Source organism: Doryrhamphus excisus, chromosome 6, assembly GCF_030265055.1.
Source record: "Doryrhamphus excisus isolate RoL2022-K1 chromosome 6, RoL_Dexc_1.0, whole genome shotgun sequence".
Lineage (NCBI taxonomy): Eukaryota > Metazoa > Chordata > Actinopteri > Syngnathiformes > Syngnathidae > Doryrhamphus > Doryrhamphus excisus.
In genome coordinates, this window is record NC_080471.1 from 1771918 (window position 1) to 1788384 (window position 16467).

Consider the following 16467-nt stretch of genomic DNA (forward strand, 5'->3'; position numbering starts at 1 on the left):
GTATAAGTCGCACAAGGCCAAAAATGCATAATTAGGTAGAAAAAAACATATATAAGTCGCTCCGAGTATAAGTCGCACAAGGCCAAAAATGCATAATTAGGTAGAAAAAACGTATATAAGTCGCTCCGGAGTATAAGTCGCACAAGGCCAAAAATGCATAATTAGGTAGAAAAAACGTATATAAGTCGCTCTGGAGCACAAGTCGCACAAGGCCAAAAAATGCATAATTAGGTAGAAAAAAAACGTATATAAGTCGCTCCGGAGTATAAGTCGCACAAGGCCAAAAATGCATAATTAGGTAGAAAAAAAACATACATAAGTTGCTCCGGAGTATAAGTCGCACAAGGCCAAAAATGCATAATTAGGTAGAAAAAAACTTATATAAGTCGCTCCGAGTATAAGTCGCACAAGGCCAAAAATGCATAATTAGGTAGAAAAAACGTATATAAGTCGCTCCGGAGTATAAGTCGCACAAGGCCAAAAATGCATAATTAGGTAGAAAAAAAAATGTGTATAAGTCGCACAAGGCCAAAAATGCATAATTAGGTAGAAAAAACGTATATAAGTCGCTCTGGAGCACAAGTCGCACAAGGCCAAAAATGCATAATTAGGTAGAAAAAAAACATACATAAGTTGCTCCGGAGTATAAGTCGCACAAGGCCAAAAATGCATAATTAGGTAGAAAAAACGTATATAAGTCGCTGCGGAGTATAAGTCGCACAAGGAGAAAAAAACATATATAAGTTGCTCCGGAGTGTAAGTCGCACAAGGCCAAAAATGCATAATTAGGTAGAAAAAAAACATATATAAGTCGCTCCAGTGTATAAGTCGTACAAGGCCAAAAAATGCATAATTAGGTAGAAAAAAAACGTATATAAGTTGCTCCGGAGTATAACTCGCACAAGGCCAAAAATGCATAATTAGTTAGAAAAAAACGTATATAAGTCGCTCCGGAGTATAAGTCACACAAGGCCAAAAATGCATAATTAGGTAGAAAAAAAACATACATAAGTCGCTCTGGAGTATAAGTCGCAGGAACAGCCAACCTATAAAAGAAAGTGCGACTTACAGTCCAGAAAATACGGTATGTATCAGGAAACTTGTGAAAATATACAGCCTAGGTTCCCAAAGTGGAGTACGTGCACCCCCAGGGGTACGTCCACTGTCATAGAGGGTACGTGATAAAAAAATTTAAAACACTTAGAATTCGACCATTAGCCAAAAAAAGGGAAGCTCAAATTCAGCCCATTCAAACAAAAATACCAGCATGGAACTGGAATAAAATATATGATATGGAGGATGATTACTTATCAATTTATGAGTGCTCATGTTTAAAGTAAAATGAATTTACAATAAAAATGAATTTGCCAATTACTGTACTTTTCTTCTACATGAAGGTCAAATCCAAAATGTTGAAATTGAATCAGGCTTGTTTTCCTTGTGAAGCAGTTCCAGGAAACTGTCCATCTTCCGTAACTGTTTACATAGAACCTGGATCCCAAAGCTCTCAGTCCTGACACGTCAAATTTAGAAGCTTCCAAAACACAGCGTTGATAATCACACTCAAATATATTTTTAGATTTTAAGCCTAAAAAAAAAATATACAGAATCCAAAGAAAAGCAGGAACCTTGTAGAGCACAAGCTGCCAAGCTCTCAGGGGATGGGATGTGTCGAACTTGATACTGAGATAAGATGCTGGGCTCAGAGGTCAGATCCCACAGGAAACACCAGGAAGTGATGTTTGCGTTTATTAACTTTACAAGTGTCAGTGACCAAAATACATATTGTACTTTGGCCAAAATAAGTTTTTGTCACTTTTGGTTTATTTAATAGTTTTGACAACTGTTTGATCAAAGTTGACATATTTTATGAACAAACTTAAGTTTTGTCATAGTTTCATAGTGACAGGTCCATAGAATTACAAGAATGTGTGCATAACAATAATGAAAATAATTATGATGTACCTTGATTCCCAGGTAACTGCTTGGTAGGCATCTCTGTTAGGCACTACACCAGCAAGGCTACGACCATGTCTGCTGTTCGACCAGAAAAACTGATGTGTCAGGTCCACAAGCGATTAGAATGTATGCAGAACAATCATGGAAAAATAGTTCAATGCTGTGATGTACCTTGTTGTCCGAGGTACATGGTATCGGGCATGACATGACCATGCGAGATTCCATTGGACTTTGTCTTAAAAGCCAGGGAGGATATCCAACTGCTGCATTGGCTGGGAATCGAACCCAGGTCAACTGCTTGGAAGGCAGCTATGCTAGCCACTATACCACCAATGCTACAACCTTTCCAGCTGATCCACCAAAAAATGGATGTGACAAGTCAATAAGCGATTAGAATGTGTGGATAACAATCATTCATTCATTTTCTACTGCTAATCCTCACGAGAGTCGCAGGGGTGCTGGAGCCTATCCCAGCTGTCTTTGGGCGAGAGACGGGGTCCATCAAAATACGAACGTGACAGGTCAACAGGCGATTAGAATGTGTGGATAACAATCATGAAAAAAAAGTTGATGGACCTCCATTCCCAGGTCAACCGCTTGGTCGGCAGCCATGTTTGGCACTGTACCACCTTTGCTGGGATGGACCTTGTCTTTGGACCAAAATATCCATTGGTGTTTGTCTTAAAAACCAGGGAGGATATCTTACTGCTGCATTGGCTGGGAATTGAATGGGCCATGTTGCTCGACCAAAATATCAGGTCAATGCTTGGTCGGCAGCCATGTTTGGCACTGTACCGCCTTTGCTGTGATGGACCTTGTTTGACCAAAAAGGCAGGCATTACTGGTCAATGCAAGATTCCCTTGGCCTTTGTCTTAAAACCCAAGGAGGATATTGAACCCAGGTCAACAGCTTGGAAGGCAGCTATGCTAGCCACTATACCACCAATGCTGTGACGGACCACTTTGTTCCACCACAATATTGTGTCAATGTGAGATCCCATTGGTATTTGTATTTAAAATAACCGGGGAAGTCACTTAACTACTGCATTGGCTGGGAATCGAACCCAGGTCAACTGCTTGGAAAGTAGCTATGCTAACCACTATACCACCAATGCTACAACTACTTCTGTTTTCCACCAAAATACGGATGTGACAGGTCAACAGGCGATTAGAATGTGTGGATAACAATCATGAAAAAAAGTTGATGGACCTCCATTCCCAGGTCAACCGCTTGGTCGGCAGCCATGTTTGGCACTGTACCACCTTTGCTGGGATGGACCTTGTTGTTCCACCAAAGTATCAGGCATTACAGGCCAATGTCTTTGGACGGGAGACAGGGTCCACACTGGACTGGTCGGAGGGCACATATAGACAAACAACCTGTATGACAATCATGAAAAAAAATGATCAACCGCCATTCACAGGCCAACTGCTGGGTCGACAGTTGTGTTCTGCATTGGCCTTTGTCTTAAAAAGCAGCGAGGACACTTATCTACTGCATTGGCTGGGAATCGAACCCAGGTCAACTGCTTGGAAGGCAGCTATGCTAACCACTATACGACCAATGCTACAACTAGCCCAGTTTTCCATCAAAATACGAACGTGACAGGTCAACAGACGATTAGAATCATCATGACAATCATGAAAAATAAGTTGATAGACCTCCATTTCGAGGTCAACCGCCTGTTCGGCAGCCATGTTTGGTACTGTACCACCTTTGCTGGGATGGACCTTGTTGTTTGACCATGCAAGATTCCATTGGTCTTTCTCTAAAAAAAACAGGGTGGATATCTAAACACTGCATTGGCTGGGAATCGAACCCAGGTCAACTGCTTGGAAGGCAGCTATGCTAACCACTATACCACCAATGCTACAACCAGTCCAGTTTTCCATCAAAATACGGATGTGACAGGTCAACATGCGATTAGAATGTGTTTTTTTTCAGTCATGGAAAAAAATTGCTTGCTATGCTAACCACTATACCACGACCAAAATACGGATGTGACAGGTTATGAAAAAAAAAGTTGATGGACCTCCATTCCCAGGTCAACCGCTTGGTCAGCAGCCATGTTTGGCACTGTACCACCTTTGCTGTGATGGACCTTGTTGTTAGACCAAAATATCCATTGGTCTTTGTCTTAAAAACCAGGGAGGATATCGAACCAAGGTCAACTACTTGGAAGTATGGTATAACAATCATGACAAGAATTAGATGGAGGTCCATTCCCAGGTCAACTGCTTGGTTGGCACTGTACCGCCTGTGCTGTAAATGACCTAGTTGTTCTACCAAAGTATCAGGCATTACAGGTCAATGTGAGATTCAATTGGTCTTTGCCTTAAAAACCAGGGAGGACACTTAACTACTGCATTGGCTGGGAATCGAACCCAGGTCAACTGCTTGGAAGGCAGCTATGCTAACCACTATACCACCAATGCTACGACTGTCCCAGTTTTCCATCAAAATATGGACGTGACAGGTCAACAGGTGATTAGAATGTGTGGATAACAATCATGAAAAAAAGTTGATGGTCGGCAGCTTGGTCGGCAGCCATGTTTGGCACTGTACCACCTTTGCTGGGATGGACCTTGTTGTTAGACCAAAATATCCATTGGTCAAAAAATGTAGGAAGGGCATCGAACCACTGCATTGGCTGGGAATCGAACCCAGGTCAACTGCTTGGAAGGCAGCTATGCTAACCACTATACCACCAATGCTACAACCTTTCCAGCTGATCCACCAAAAAAATGGATGTGACAAGTCAATAAGCGATTAGAATGTGTGGATAACAATCATTCATTCATTTTCTACTGCTAATCCTCACGAGGGTCGCGGGGGTGCTGGAGCCTATCCCAGCTGTCTTTGGACGGGAGACAGGGTCCACACTGGACTGGTCGGAGGGCACATATAGACAAACAACCTGTATGACAATCATGAAAAAAAATTATCAACCGCCATTCACAGGCCAACTGCTGGGTCGACAGTTGTGTTCTGCATTGGCCTTTGTCTTAAAAAACAGTGAGGACATTTAACTACTGCATTGGCTAGGAATCGAACCCAGGTCAACTGCTTGGAAGGCAGCTATGCTAACCACTATACCACCAATGCTACAACTACTTCTGTTTTCCACCAAAATACGGATGTGACAGGTCAACAGGCGATTAGAATGTGTGGATAACAATCATGAAAAAAAAGTTGATGGACCTCCATTCCCAGGTCAACCACTTGGTCGGCAGCCATGTTTGGTACTGTACCACCTTTGCTGTGATGGACCTTGTTGTTGGACCAAAATATCCATTGGTCTTTGTCTAAAAAGAGAGGACATCGATCCACTGCATTGGCTGGGAATCGAACCCAGGTCAACTGCTTGGAAGGCAGCTATGCTAGCCACTATACCACCAATGCTACGACCTTTCCAGCTGATCCACCAAAAAAACAGATGTGACAAGTCAATGAGAATGTGTGGATAACAATCATGAAAAAAGATTTGATGGACCTCCATTCCCAGGTCAACCACTTGGTTGGTGTGATGGACCTTGTTGTTCGACCAAAATATCAGGTCAATGCGAGATTCCATTAGTCTTTGTCTTAAAGACCAGGGAGGACATCTAAGTACTGCATTGGCTGGGAATCGAACCCAGGTCAAATGCTTGGAAGGCAGCAATGCTAACCACTATACCACCAATGCTACAACTAATCCAGTTTTCCATCAAAATACGGATGTGACAGGTCAACAGGTGATTAGAATGTGTGGATAACAATCATGAAAAAAAGTTGATGGACCTCCATTCCCAGGTCAACCACTTGGTTGACCTAAAATATCCATTGGTCTTTGTCTTAACAACCAGGGAGGATATCTTACTGCTGCATTGGCTGGGAATCGAACCCAGGTCAACTGCTTGGAAGGCAGCTATGCTAGCCACTATACCACCAATGCTACAACCTTCCTAGCCGATCCACCAAAAAAACGAATGTGACAAGTCAATTAGCGATTAGAACGTGTGTATAACAATCATGAAAAGAATTAGATGGAGGTCCATTCCCAGGTCAACTGCTTGGAAGGCAGCTATGCTAACCACTATACCACCAATGCTATGACTGGTCTAGTTTTCCATCAAAATACAGACGTGACAGGTCAACAGGGTTGACAGGTTTTCCATCAAAATACGTCATGAAATACGTACGCTCAATCATGAAAAAAAGTGATAGGATATCGAACCAAGTTCAACTACTTGGAAGGCAGCTCTGCTATACACTATACCACCAATGCTGTGATGGGCCATGTAAAAAGGGAGGTAGGACATCTAACCACTGCATTGGCTGGGAATCGAACCCAGGTCAACTGCTTGGAAGGCAGCTATGCTAACCACTATACCACCAATGCTAGGACCTTTCCAGCTGATCCACCAAAAAATGGCTGTGACAAGTCAATAAGCGATTAGAATGTGTGGATAACAATCATTCATTCATTTTCTTTCTGGAGCCTATCCCAGCTGTCTTTGGGCGAGAGACGGGGTCCACACTGGACTGGTCGGAGGGCACATATAGACAAACAACCTGTATTACAATCAAACAATAAAAAAACAGGGAGGCAAGCTCACCGAACCCAGGTCAACTGCTTGGTTGGCACTGTACCACCTGTGCTGTAAATGACCTAGTTGTTCTACCAAAGTATCAGGCATTACAGGTCAATGTGAGATTCAATTGGTCTTTGTCTTAAAAACCACGGAGGACATCCAACCACTGCATTGGCTGGGAATCGAACCCAGGTCAACTGCTTGGAAGGCAGCTATGCTAACCACTATACCACCAATGCTACAACTACTTCTGTTTTCCACCAAAATACGGATGTGACAGGTCAACAGGCGATTAGAATGTGTGGATAACAATCATGAAAAAAAGTTGATGGACCTCCATTCCCAGGTCAACCGCTTGGTCGGCTGCCATGTTTGGCACTGTACCACCTTTGCTGTGATGGACCTTGTTGTTAGACCAAAATATCCATTGGTCTTTGTCTAAAAAGAGAGGACATCAATCCACTGCATTGGCTGGGAATCAAACCCAGGCAGCTATGCTATGCTAGGAGTGGGGGGTTTGTATTTAAAATAACCGGGGAAGTCACTTAACTACTGCATTGGGTGGGAATCGAACCCAGGTCAACTGCTTGGAAGGCAGCTATGCTAACCACTATACCACCAATGCTACGACTGTCCCAGTTTTCCATCAAAATACGGATGTGACAGGTCAACAGGCGATTAGAATGTGTGGATAACAATCATGAAAAAAAAAGTTGATGGACCTCCATTCCCAGGTCAACCGCTTGGTCGGCAGCCATGTTTGGCACTGTACCACCTTTGCTGTGGTGGACCTTGTCTTTGGACCAAAATATCCATTGGTCTTTGTCTTAAAAACCAGGGAGGATATCTTACTGCTGCATTGGCTGGGAATTGAATGGGCCATGTTGCTCCACCAAAATATCAGGTCAATGCTTGGTCGGCAGCCATGTTTGGCACTGTACCGCCTTTGCTGTGATGGACCTTGTTTGACCAAAAAGGCAGGCATTACTGGTCAATGCAAGATTCCCTTGGCCTTTGTCTTAAAACCCAAGGAGGATATTGAACCCAGGTCAACAGCTTGGAAGGCAGCTATGCTAGCCACTATACCACCAATGCTGTGACGGACCACTTTGTTCCACCACAATATTGTGTCAATGTGAGATCCCATTGGTATTTGTATTTAAAATAACCGGGGAAGTCACTTAACTACTGCATTGGCTGGGAATCGAACCCAGGTCAACTGCTTGGAAGGCAGCTATGCTAACCACTATACCACCAATGCTACGACTGTCCCAGTTTTCCATCAAAATACGGACGTGACAGGTCAACAGGCGATTAGAATGTGTGGATAACAATCATGAAAAAAAGTTGATGGTCGGCAGCTTGGTCGGCAGCCATGTTTGGCACTGTACCACCTTTGCTGGGATGGACCTTGTTGTTAGACCAAAATATCCATTGGTCAAAAAATGTAGGAAGGGCATCGAACCACTGCATTAGCTGGGAATCGAACCCAGGTCAACTGCTTGGAAGGCAGCTATGCTAACCACTATACCACCAATGCTACCACCGGCCAGTTTTCAGCAATTAGAATGTGTGGATAACAATCTTGTTGTTCGACCAAAATATCCATTGGTCTTTGTCTAAAAATGTAGTGAGGACATCGAACCACTGCATTGGCTGGGAATCGAACCCAGGTCAACTGCTTGGAAGGCAGCTATGCTAACCACTATACCACTATCATTCCTTTTCTCCATCAAAATACGGATGTGGCAGGTCAACAGGTGATTAGAATGTGTGGATAACAATCATGAAAAAAATATCAACCTCCATTCAAAGGCCAACCGCTTGGTCGGCAGCCATGTTTGGCACTGTACCACCTTTGCTGTGATGGACCTTGTTGTTCCACCAAAATATCAGGTCAATGCGAGATTCCATTGGTGTTTGTCGTAAAAACCAGGGAGGATATGTAACTAATGCATTGGCTGGGAATCGAACCCAGGTCAACTGCTTGGAAGGCAGCTATGTTAGCCACTATACCACCAACGCTGTGCTAAGCTGTGTTGTTCGACCAAAATATCGTGTCAATGCGAGATTCCATTGGCCTTTGTCTAAAAAAACATCTAAACATTGCATTGGCTGGGAATCGAACCCAGGCCAACTGCTTGGAAGGCAGCTATGCTAACCACTATACCACCAATGCTACGTGAAGTCTAGTTGTTCCATCAAAATACGGATGTGACAGGTCAACAGGCGATTACAATGTGTGGATAACAATCATGAAAAAAAGTTGATGGACCTCCATTCCCAGGTCAACCACTTGGTTGGCAGCCATGTTTGGCACTGTACCACCTTTGCTGTGATGGACCTTGTTGTTGGACCAAAATATCCATTGGTCAAAAAATGTAGGAAGGGCATCGAACCACTGCATTGGCTGGGGATCGAACCCAGGTCAACTGCTTGGAAGGCAGCTATGCTAGCCACTATACCACCAATGCTACCACCGGCCAGTTTTCAGCAATTAGAATGTGTGGATAACAATCTTGTTTTTCGACCAAAATATCCATTGGTCTTTGTCTAAAAATGTAGTGAGGACATCGAACCACTGCATTGGCTGGGAATCGAACCCAGGTCAACTGCTTGGAAGGCAGCTATGCTAACCACTATACCACCAATGCTACGACCATTCCACTTTTCCACCAAAACACGGATGTGACAGGTCAACAGGCGATTAGAATGTGTGGATAACAATCATGAAAAAAAAGTTGATGGACCTCCATTCCCAGGTCAACCGCTTGGTCGGCAGCCATGTTTGGCACTGTACCACCTTTGCTGTGATGGACCTTGTTGTTCCAACAAAATATCCATTGGTCTTTGTCTTAAAAACCAGGGAGGATATCTTACTGCTGCATTGGCTGGGAATCGAACCCAGGTCCACTGCTTGGAAGGCAGCTATGCTAACCACTATACCACCAATGCTACAACTTTTCCAGCTGATCCACCAAAAAAATGGATGTGACAAGTCAATAAGCGATTAGAATGTGTGGATAACAATCATTCATTCATTTTCTACTGCTAATCCTCACGAGGGTTGCAGGGGTGCTGGAGCCTATCCCAGCTGTCTTTGGGCGAGAGACGGGGTCCACACTGGACTGGTCGGAGGGCACATATAGACAAACAACCTGTATGACAATCATGAAAAATAACTATCAACCGCCATTCACAGGCCAACTGCTGGGTCGACAGTTGTGTTCTGCATTGGCCTTTGTCTTAAAAAACAGTGAGGACACTTAACTACTGCATTGGCTGGGAATCGAACCCAGGTCAACTGCTTGGAAGGCAGCTATGCTAACCACTATACCACCAATGCTACGACCATTCCACTTTTCCACCAAAATACGGACGTGACAGGTCAACAGGCGATGAGAATGTGTGGATAACAATCATGAAAAAAAGTTGATGGACCTCCATTCCCAGGTCAACCACTTGGTCGGCAGCCATGTTTGGCACTGTACCACCTTTGCTGGGATGGACCTTGTTGTTGGACCAAAATATCCATTGGTCTTTGTCTTAAAATGTAGTGAGGACGTCGAACCACTGCATTGGCTGGGAATCGAACCCAGGTCAACTGCTTGGTCGGCAGCCATGTTCGGCACTGTACCACCTTTGCTGTGATGGACCTTGTTTGACCAAAAAGTCAGGCATTACTGGTCAATGCAAGATTCCCTTGGCCTTTGTCTTAAAACCCAAGGAGGATATTGAACCCAGGTCAACAGCTTGGAAGGTAGCTATGCTAGCCACTATACCACCAATGCTGTGACGGACCACTTTGTTCCACCACAATATTGTGTCAATGTGAGATCCCATTGGTATTTGTATTTAAAATAACCGGGGAAGTCACTTAACTACTGCATTGGCTGGGAATCGAACCCAGGTCAACTGCTTGGAAGGCAGCTATGCTAACCACTATACCACCAATGCTACGACTGTCCCAGTTTTCCATCAAAATACGGATGTGACAGGTCAACAGGCGATTAGAATGTGTGGATAACAATCATGAAAAAAAGTTGATGGTCGGCAGCCATGTTTGGCACTGTACCACCTTTGCTGGGATGGACCTTGTTGTTAGACCAAAATATCCATTGGTCAAAAAATGTAGGAAGGGCATCGAACCACTGCATTGGCTGGGAATCGAACCCAGGTCAACTGCTTGGAAGGCAGCTATGCTAGCCACTATACCACCAATGCCACACCGAGTGCAATTTTCCATCAAAATACGGACGTGACAGGTCAACAGGTGATTAGAATGTGTGGATAACAATCATGAAGAAAAAGTTGATGGACCTCCATTCCCAGGTCAACCACTTGGTCGGCAGCCATGTTTGGTACTGTACCACCTTTGCTGTGGTGGACTTTGTTGTTAGACCAAAATATCAGGCATTACAGGTCAATGTGAGATTCCATTGGTCTTTGTCTTAAAAACCAGGGAGGACATCCAACTGCTGCACCAATGCTGTGGAGGACCTTGTTGGACCAAAAGACCAGACATTTCAGGTCAATGCAAGATTCTGTTGGTCTTTGATTTAGAACTCAAACATGATATCCACCTGCTGCATTGGCTGGGAATCGAACCCAGGTCAACTGCTTGGAAGGCAGCTATGCTAACCACTATACCACCAATGCTGACACTAATGATGAAAGTTGATTGATTTGTTTGTTGTTGTTTTTTTCAGCAGGGCGCAGTTGCTTCCCCAGGTGAATGCAGAAAAGCAATCAAGCTGAGCTGGTGGGGCTTCATGCTGTTTCAGGCCTCCTGAGAGGAGCCTGATCACATCAGTCAGCAATGAGCTCGTGGCCGACAGGGGGAGCCACAGATGGTTCAATCACAACACCATTGGTATCTATTCTATTCCAGCCATCCTAAGGAGCGTATTCTTGGAAATGAACACACCTCGCAGTTTCTGGTGACGTATTGGTAAAGTTCCTCGTCTGTAATTACATGTTTTTTTTACAGTAATGATGGAATCACCGCAGTCTTGAAACCTGCAGTGCCGGAGAAAAGCCATAGATTTATAATATTGAAGATTGAAGGAACTGAAATTGGGAACAGCTCTTTAATGAGTCAACTTTACACTCCACAATATAGTAGACATAATAAGAGAAAATAAGACATAGAAAACCTCTTTACCACATTCTGAATGTACTTTTTAACATCAGACATGAAATAACACTCCCATATTCCTATTTACTACACTCCCGTTATCCAATATAAGTGGACATAATAAGACAAAATAAGACATAGAAAACCTCTTTACCACATTCTGAATGCACTTTTAAACATCAGACATGAAATAACACTCCCATATTCATATTTACACTCCCGTTATCCAATATAAGTGGACATAATAAGACAAAATAAGACATAGAAAACCTCTTTACCACATTCTGAATGCACTTTTAAACATCAGACATGAAATAACACTCCCATATTCATATTTACACTCCCGTTATCCAATATAAGTGGACATAATAAGACAAAATAAGACATAGAAAACCTCTTTACAACATTCTGAATGCACTTTTAAACATCAGACATGAAATAACACTCCCATATTCATATTTACACTCCCGTTATCCAATATAAGTGGACATAATAAAAGAAAATAAGACATAGAAAACCTCTTTACCACATTCTGAATGCACTTTTTAACATCAGACATGAAATAACACTCCCATATTCCTATTTACACTCCCGCTATCCAATATAGTGGACATAATAACAGAAAATAAGACAGAGAAAACCTCTTTACCACATTCTGAATGCACTTTTTAACATAAGACATAAAATAACACTCCCATATTCATATTTACACTCCCAGTATCCAATATAAGTGGACATAATAAAAGAAAATAAGACATAGAAAACCTCTTTACCACATTCTGAATGCACTTTTTAACATAAGACATAAAATAACACTCCCATATTCATATTTACACTCCCAGTATCCAATATAAGTGGACATAATAAAAGAAAATAAGACATAGAAAACCTCTTTACCACATTCTGAATGCACTTTTTAACATAAGACATAAAATAACACTCCCATATTCATATTTACACTCCCAGTATCCAATATAAGTGGACATAATAAGAGAAAATAAGACATAGAAAACCTCTTTACCACATTCTGAATGCACTTTTTAACATCAGACATGAAATAACACTCCCATATTCATATTTACACTCCCGTTATCCAATATAGTGGACATAATAAAAGAAAATAAGACAGAGAAAACCTCTTTACCACATTCTGAATGCACTTTTTAACATAAGACATAAAACAACACTCCCATATTCATATTTACACTCCCAGTATCCAATATAAGTGGACATAATAAGAGAAAATAAGACATAGAAAGCCTCTTTACCACATTCTGAATGCACTTTCAGTACAGCCCTTGAGACATGAAATAACACTCCCATATTCATATTTACACTCCCGTTATCCAATATAGTGGACATAATAAAAGAAAATAAGACATAGAAAACCTCTTTACCACATTCTGAATGCACTTTTCAACATCAGACATGAAATAACACTCCCATATTCATATTTACACTCCCGTTATCTAATATAAGTGGACATAATAAGAGAAAATAAGACATAGAAAACCTCTTTACCACATTCTGAATGCACTTTTTAACATCAGACATGAAATAACACTCCCATATTCATATTTACACTCCCGTTATCCAATATAAGTGGACATAATAAAAGAAAATAAGACATAGAAAACCTCTTTACCACATTCTGAATGCACTTTTTAACATAAGACATAAAATAACACTCCCATATTCCTATTTACACTCCCAGTATCCAATATAAGTGGACATAATAAAAGAAAATAAGACATTGAAAACCTCTTTACAACATTCTGAATGCACTTTTCAACATCAGACATGAAATAACACTCCCATATTCCTATTTACACTCCCGTTATCCAATATAAGTGGACATAATAAGACAAAATAAGACAAAGAAAACCTCTTTACCACATCCACATTCTAAATGCATTTTTAAAAAAGACAAAAAGTGTATCACTTTTGCTGTTTCTTTTTTTTCTTTTTCAGTCCAACCAATATTTTTTGTTGACATTTAAACACTCAACTCAACTCCCAACAGGAAATAAAACAGGAGAACAGGAGAAGGGCTCGTGTACATGTCGAGTTGTCTTCATCAGGGCGGAGGTGGCCTTGCTTTCCCACAAAGACACACTTGATGACGATGACGATGATGATGATGATGATGATGATGAGAAGGAGGGACATCGGGTTACCAGGTTACCACTCGTCCAATGAAGGATGAATGCAGCATCGAAGGAAAGACACACTTAGTGACAGAGATGCTTCAGTCAATCTGAGGACGCTCTGCCAAGCTGCTGCTGCTGCTGCACAAACACACAGTGAGTCCTAAATATTATAATACTAAAATGCTCTACTTCCATGTGACCTCAAACATTGGCTCTCTATTGGTTATTTGTGACTAACCTACTTAAACTGGGTTATTAATTAAATGTTACTGTCTACACATACAGCTGAGGTGTGGTATGTAATTAAATTCTATATAAAATAAATTCTAAATAAAAATACAATTATGTATTTGTATGATATTAAGTTAAAAAAACGATTTATTGTTTTCATTCACGACTTTAATGTTGGCAAAAGCTCCAAACTGTAATCTCACTCCAGCCTCTAGAGGCAGCACTGAGATTGATATAGCAATTCTTCCCGCGATATTACCGACAACGAACAAACACAAGACTCGCTTCCGGGTTAGCATCCTCTGCTCGCCTGGCGAAGCAGTTTGCTAGCCGGCTAGCTGTCACGCCATAAAATGAATTTAAATACATTTTACATCATGTCGCCGAGGTCAAAGTGTGTTTTTGTTTATTTCAACATGCCGCCGTCGGTGTTGAAGAAGCTTCAGGGGTCACACAAGAGCGACCGATGCTAGCTAGTGGTGGATGAATGATTACCTGCAATGGCTGTCATTCACTAACATAATAGCATCCTCGGTAGCACCGTTCATTCCGAATGTGAGCGGTATTCGGTATTATGCTACATTCTGGCTGTCAACCCCATGAAAGGATATGATTCGCGCACAGTGAGCTATCTCCTCGGCCCCGACTAAGCGGCGCATGCACTCGAGTCCGTCCCATGGAGGTGAAGCCTTGCTCGGCTTGTTCATGATGACGCGCCCCCTCAGCCGGCTGCTTGTGTGCGCAGGAGGCCGAACATGGACGCCCGGGAGGAGTGGAGCCAAAAGCTGAGCGCACATAAACTGCCGGATGAAAAAGTGCAACATGGACGGCGAGGTGAGTGTGCTGCTGCTGCTTGCTGTGATGTGATGTGATCGGGCCAAAACAAGACACAGCCATGATTTGCTACGTTCTTGCAGGGCTGGTGAGCTCTTTGCACAAACTCTTCAGGAACTCCAACACGCTGCACATTCACTCCATCAGCCGTCTCGAATGTGCAGGTAGGTTACCTGTGATGAAGGAACATGGAATCACCCATGCCTTTCCAACTGTATATCTCTGCATTGTATGACTCTGTATGAGTCTGTATGACTCTTATTGACACAGTTAGACAGTTAATTTTGTGTGTGTGTCTGTTTACGTTTATCATATACATTAAAAACAAAAATTACTTGCCTATTGGGAATCCTTAAGGTGAGAACTACTTGCCCGAACTAGCCCCAATTAAAATGAAAAGACTGCCTTAATGATATCACATATCAATACAGTAAACCTCGGATATATCGGATTCAATTGTTCCCACTGGTTTTGTCCGATATAAGCAAAATCCGTTATATGCGTATACCGGAAAATGTCCGTTTTACGCATATTTCGGATTTATATCCGGTATATGCGTAAATGGGATTTTATCCGTTATAAAAAGGCACTTCCTTGACTATGTTTCCAATGTACCTGGACTGGGCAATGAAAAGAGACGTAAGGTAATGAGAATTTAACTTTATTGGACTCTGAGCATAACAAATTGTTAATTAAGCTAGGCCCTGTTACGCCCGTCAGGCCTACGTTATTTCCGATAGTGAGGTTAAGATCTCATTCACTGCTGTGCTAGTATTATTGACGTCACTCACTTTTATATTTGTCCTAAATCTGGAGCCAGGAGAAAGACAATAGCCAGTGACATCAACAAGATTAGCATAACGATGCGGCCATCCGATATATGCCAGGGAAATTTAATGGAAATGCATTGGAACGGGACTGGAGATTTTGTCCGAAATAGGCAAAATCCGTTATAAAAAATCCGATATATGCAATGAATTTTTATTGGAAATGCATCACAGAAAAATCGGTTCTTTTTTATCTGTCCGTTGTGAGCGAATTTCCGACATATCCGAGTCCGATATATCCGAGGTTTACTGTATATGCTGATAATTCATCAGATAATAGTACTGACGCATTGTATTTGGAGGAATGTCTGAAAAATTGTGATGTATGTTAACATGGCATGCCATACTACCTTACACATGGTTGTCGTAGTAAGCGGTGATATTTATAAGTTGTGCATCACAATGAAACATTATTGAATTGACACATTTGTGTACTACAGTAAACCTGGGATATATCGGATTCAATTGTTCCCACTGGTTTTGTCCGATATAAGCGAAATCCGTTATATGCGTAGACCGGAAAATGTCCGTTTTACACATATATCGGATTTATATCTGGTATATGCGTAAATGGGATTTTATCCGTTATAAAAAGGCACTTCCTTGACTATGTTTCCAATGTACCTGGACGCGCAGGCAACGCTGCAAACGCTGCAAATGACGTCGTATAGCGGCCTGTCATGATTCGGCGAATCGGAGCGCCACGATGCGGCCATCCGATATATGCCAGGGAAATTTCATGGAAATGCATTGG

The 16467-nt window shown here is 42.1% G+C and overlaps 1 protein-coding gene and 24 non-coding genes across 32 annotated transcripts in view; 1 reads left to right on the forward strand and 24 right to left on the reverse strand.

Annotated features, from left to right (window-relative positions):
* Nucleotides 1-16467, forward strand: part of LOC131131562 (uncharacterized) — a 71364-nt gene that overhangs the window by 51017 nt on the left and 3880 nt on the right. The window contains exons 4-8 of one of the 8 annotated variants that reach the window (XM_058076374.1): nucleotides 10997-11064; nucleotides 11247-11485; nucleotides 13695-13974; nucleotides 14798-14886; nucleotides 14970-15050. In XM_058076374.1, coding sequence (XP_057932357.1) covers nucleotides 14808-14886; nucleotides 14970-15050 — 160 coding nt within the window. In that variant the 5' untranslated portion in view covers nucleotides 10997-11064; nucleotides 11247-11485; nucleotides 13695-13974; nucleotides 14798-14807. Of the gene's footprint in view, nucleotides 1-10996; nucleotides 11065-11243; nucleotides 13975-14314; nucleotides 14887-14969; nucleotides 15051-16467 lie in introns of those variants that run through there. The other 7 variants (XM_058076375.1, XM_058076372.1, XM_058076371.1 and 4 more) reach the window with 7 other exon arrangements.
* On the reverse strand, nucleotides 2224-2295 carry trnag-ucc (transfer RNA glycine (anticodon UCC)). The gene has a single exon. It is a non-coding gene; the product is annotated as a tRNA-Gly (tRNA).
* trnag-ucc (transfer RNA glycine (anticodon UCC)) lies at nucleotides 3003-3074 on the reverse strand. The gene has a single exon. It is a non-coding gene; the product is annotated as a tRNA-Gly (tRNA).
* On the reverse strand, nucleotides 3456-3527 carry trnag-ucc (transfer RNA glycine (anticodon UCC)). Its single transcript has one exon. It is a non-coding gene; the product is annotated as a tRNA-Gly (tRNA).
* Nucleotides 3759-3830, reverse strand: trnag-ucc (transfer RNA glycine (anticodon UCC)). The gene has a single exon. It is a non-coding gene; the product is annotated as a tRNA-Gly (tRNA).
* Nucleotides 4324-4395, reverse strand: trnag-ucc (transfer RNA glycine (anticodon UCC)). Its single transcript has one exon. It is a non-coding gene; the product is annotated as a tRNA-Gly (tRNA).
* trnag-ucc (transfer RNA glycine (anticodon UCC)) lies at nucleotides 4603-4674 on the reverse strand. Its single transcript has one exon. It is a non-coding gene; the product is annotated as a tRNA-Gly (tRNA).
* trnag-ucc (transfer RNA glycine (anticodon UCC)) lies at nucleotides 4994-5065 on the reverse strand. The gene has a single exon. It is a non-coding gene; the product is annotated as a tRNA-Gly (tRNA).
* On the reverse strand, nucleotides 5291-5362 carry trnag-ucc (transfer RNA glycine (anticodon UCC)). The gene has a single exon. It is a non-coding gene; the product is annotated as a tRNA-Gly (tRNA).
* Nucleotides 5574-5645, reverse strand: trnag-ucc (transfer RNA glycine (anticodon UCC)). Its single transcript has one exon. It is a non-coding gene; the product is annotated as a tRNA-Gly (tRNA).
* Nucleotides 5823-5894, reverse strand: trnag-ucc (transfer RNA glycine (anticodon UCC)). Its single transcript has one exon. It is a non-coding gene; the product is annotated as a tRNA-Gly (tRNA).
* Nucleotides 6270-6341, reverse strand: trnag-ucc (transfer RNA glycine (anticodon UCC)). The gene has a single exon. It is a non-coding gene; the product is annotated as a tRNA-Gly (tRNA).
* On the reverse strand, nucleotides 6702-6773 carry trnag-ucc (transfer RNA glycine (anticodon UCC)). The gene has a single exon. It is a non-coding gene; the product is annotated as a tRNA-Gly (tRNA).
* trnag-ucc (transfer RNA glycine (anticodon UCC)) lies at nucleotides 7088-7159 on the reverse strand. The gene has a single exon. It is a non-coding gene; the product is annotated as a tRNA-Gly (tRNA).
* On the reverse strand, nucleotides 7724-7795 carry trnag-ucc (transfer RNA glycine (anticodon UCC)). Its single transcript has one exon. It is a non-coding gene; the product is annotated as a tRNA-Gly (tRNA).
* trnag-ucc (transfer RNA glycine (anticodon UCC)) lies at nucleotides 8003-8074 on the reverse strand. The gene has a single exon. It is a non-coding gene; the product is annotated as a tRNA-Gly (tRNA).
* Nucleotides 8488-8559, reverse strand: trnag-ucc (transfer RNA glycine (anticodon UCC)). Its single transcript has one exon. It is a non-coding gene; the product is annotated as a tRNA-Gly (tRNA).
* trnag-ucc (transfer RNA glycine (anticodon UCC)) lies at nucleotides 8642-8713 on the reverse strand. Its single transcript has one exon. It is a non-coding gene; the product is annotated as a tRNA-Gly (tRNA).
* trnag-ucc (transfer RNA glycine (anticodon UCC)) lies at nucleotides 8937-9008 on the reverse strand. Its single transcript has one exon. It is a non-coding gene; the product is annotated as a tRNA-Gly (tRNA).
* Nucleotides 9117-9188, reverse strand: trnag-ucc (transfer RNA glycine (anticodon UCC)). Its single transcript has one exon. It is a non-coding gene; the product is annotated as a tRNA-Gly (tRNA).
* trnag-ucc (transfer RNA glycine (anticodon UCC)) lies at nucleotides 9418-9489 on the reverse strand. Its single transcript has one exon. It is a non-coding gene; the product is annotated as a tRNA-Gly (tRNA).
* Nucleotides 9809-9880, reverse strand: trnag-ucc (transfer RNA glycine (anticodon UCC)). Its single transcript has one exon. It is a non-coding gene; the product is annotated as a tRNA-Gly (tRNA).
* Nucleotides 10420-10491, reverse strand: trnag-ucc (transfer RNA glycine (anticodon UCC)). The gene has a single exon. It is a non-coding gene; the product is annotated as a tRNA-Gly (tRNA).
* trnag-ucc (transfer RNA glycine (anticodon UCC)) lies at nucleotides 10687-10758 on the reverse strand. The gene has a single exon. It is a non-coding gene; the product is annotated as a tRNA-Gly (tRNA).
* On the reverse strand, nucleotides 11122-11193 carry trnag-ucc (transfer RNA glycine (anticodon UCC)). Its single transcript has one exon. It is a non-coding gene; the product is annotated as a tRNA-Gly (tRNA).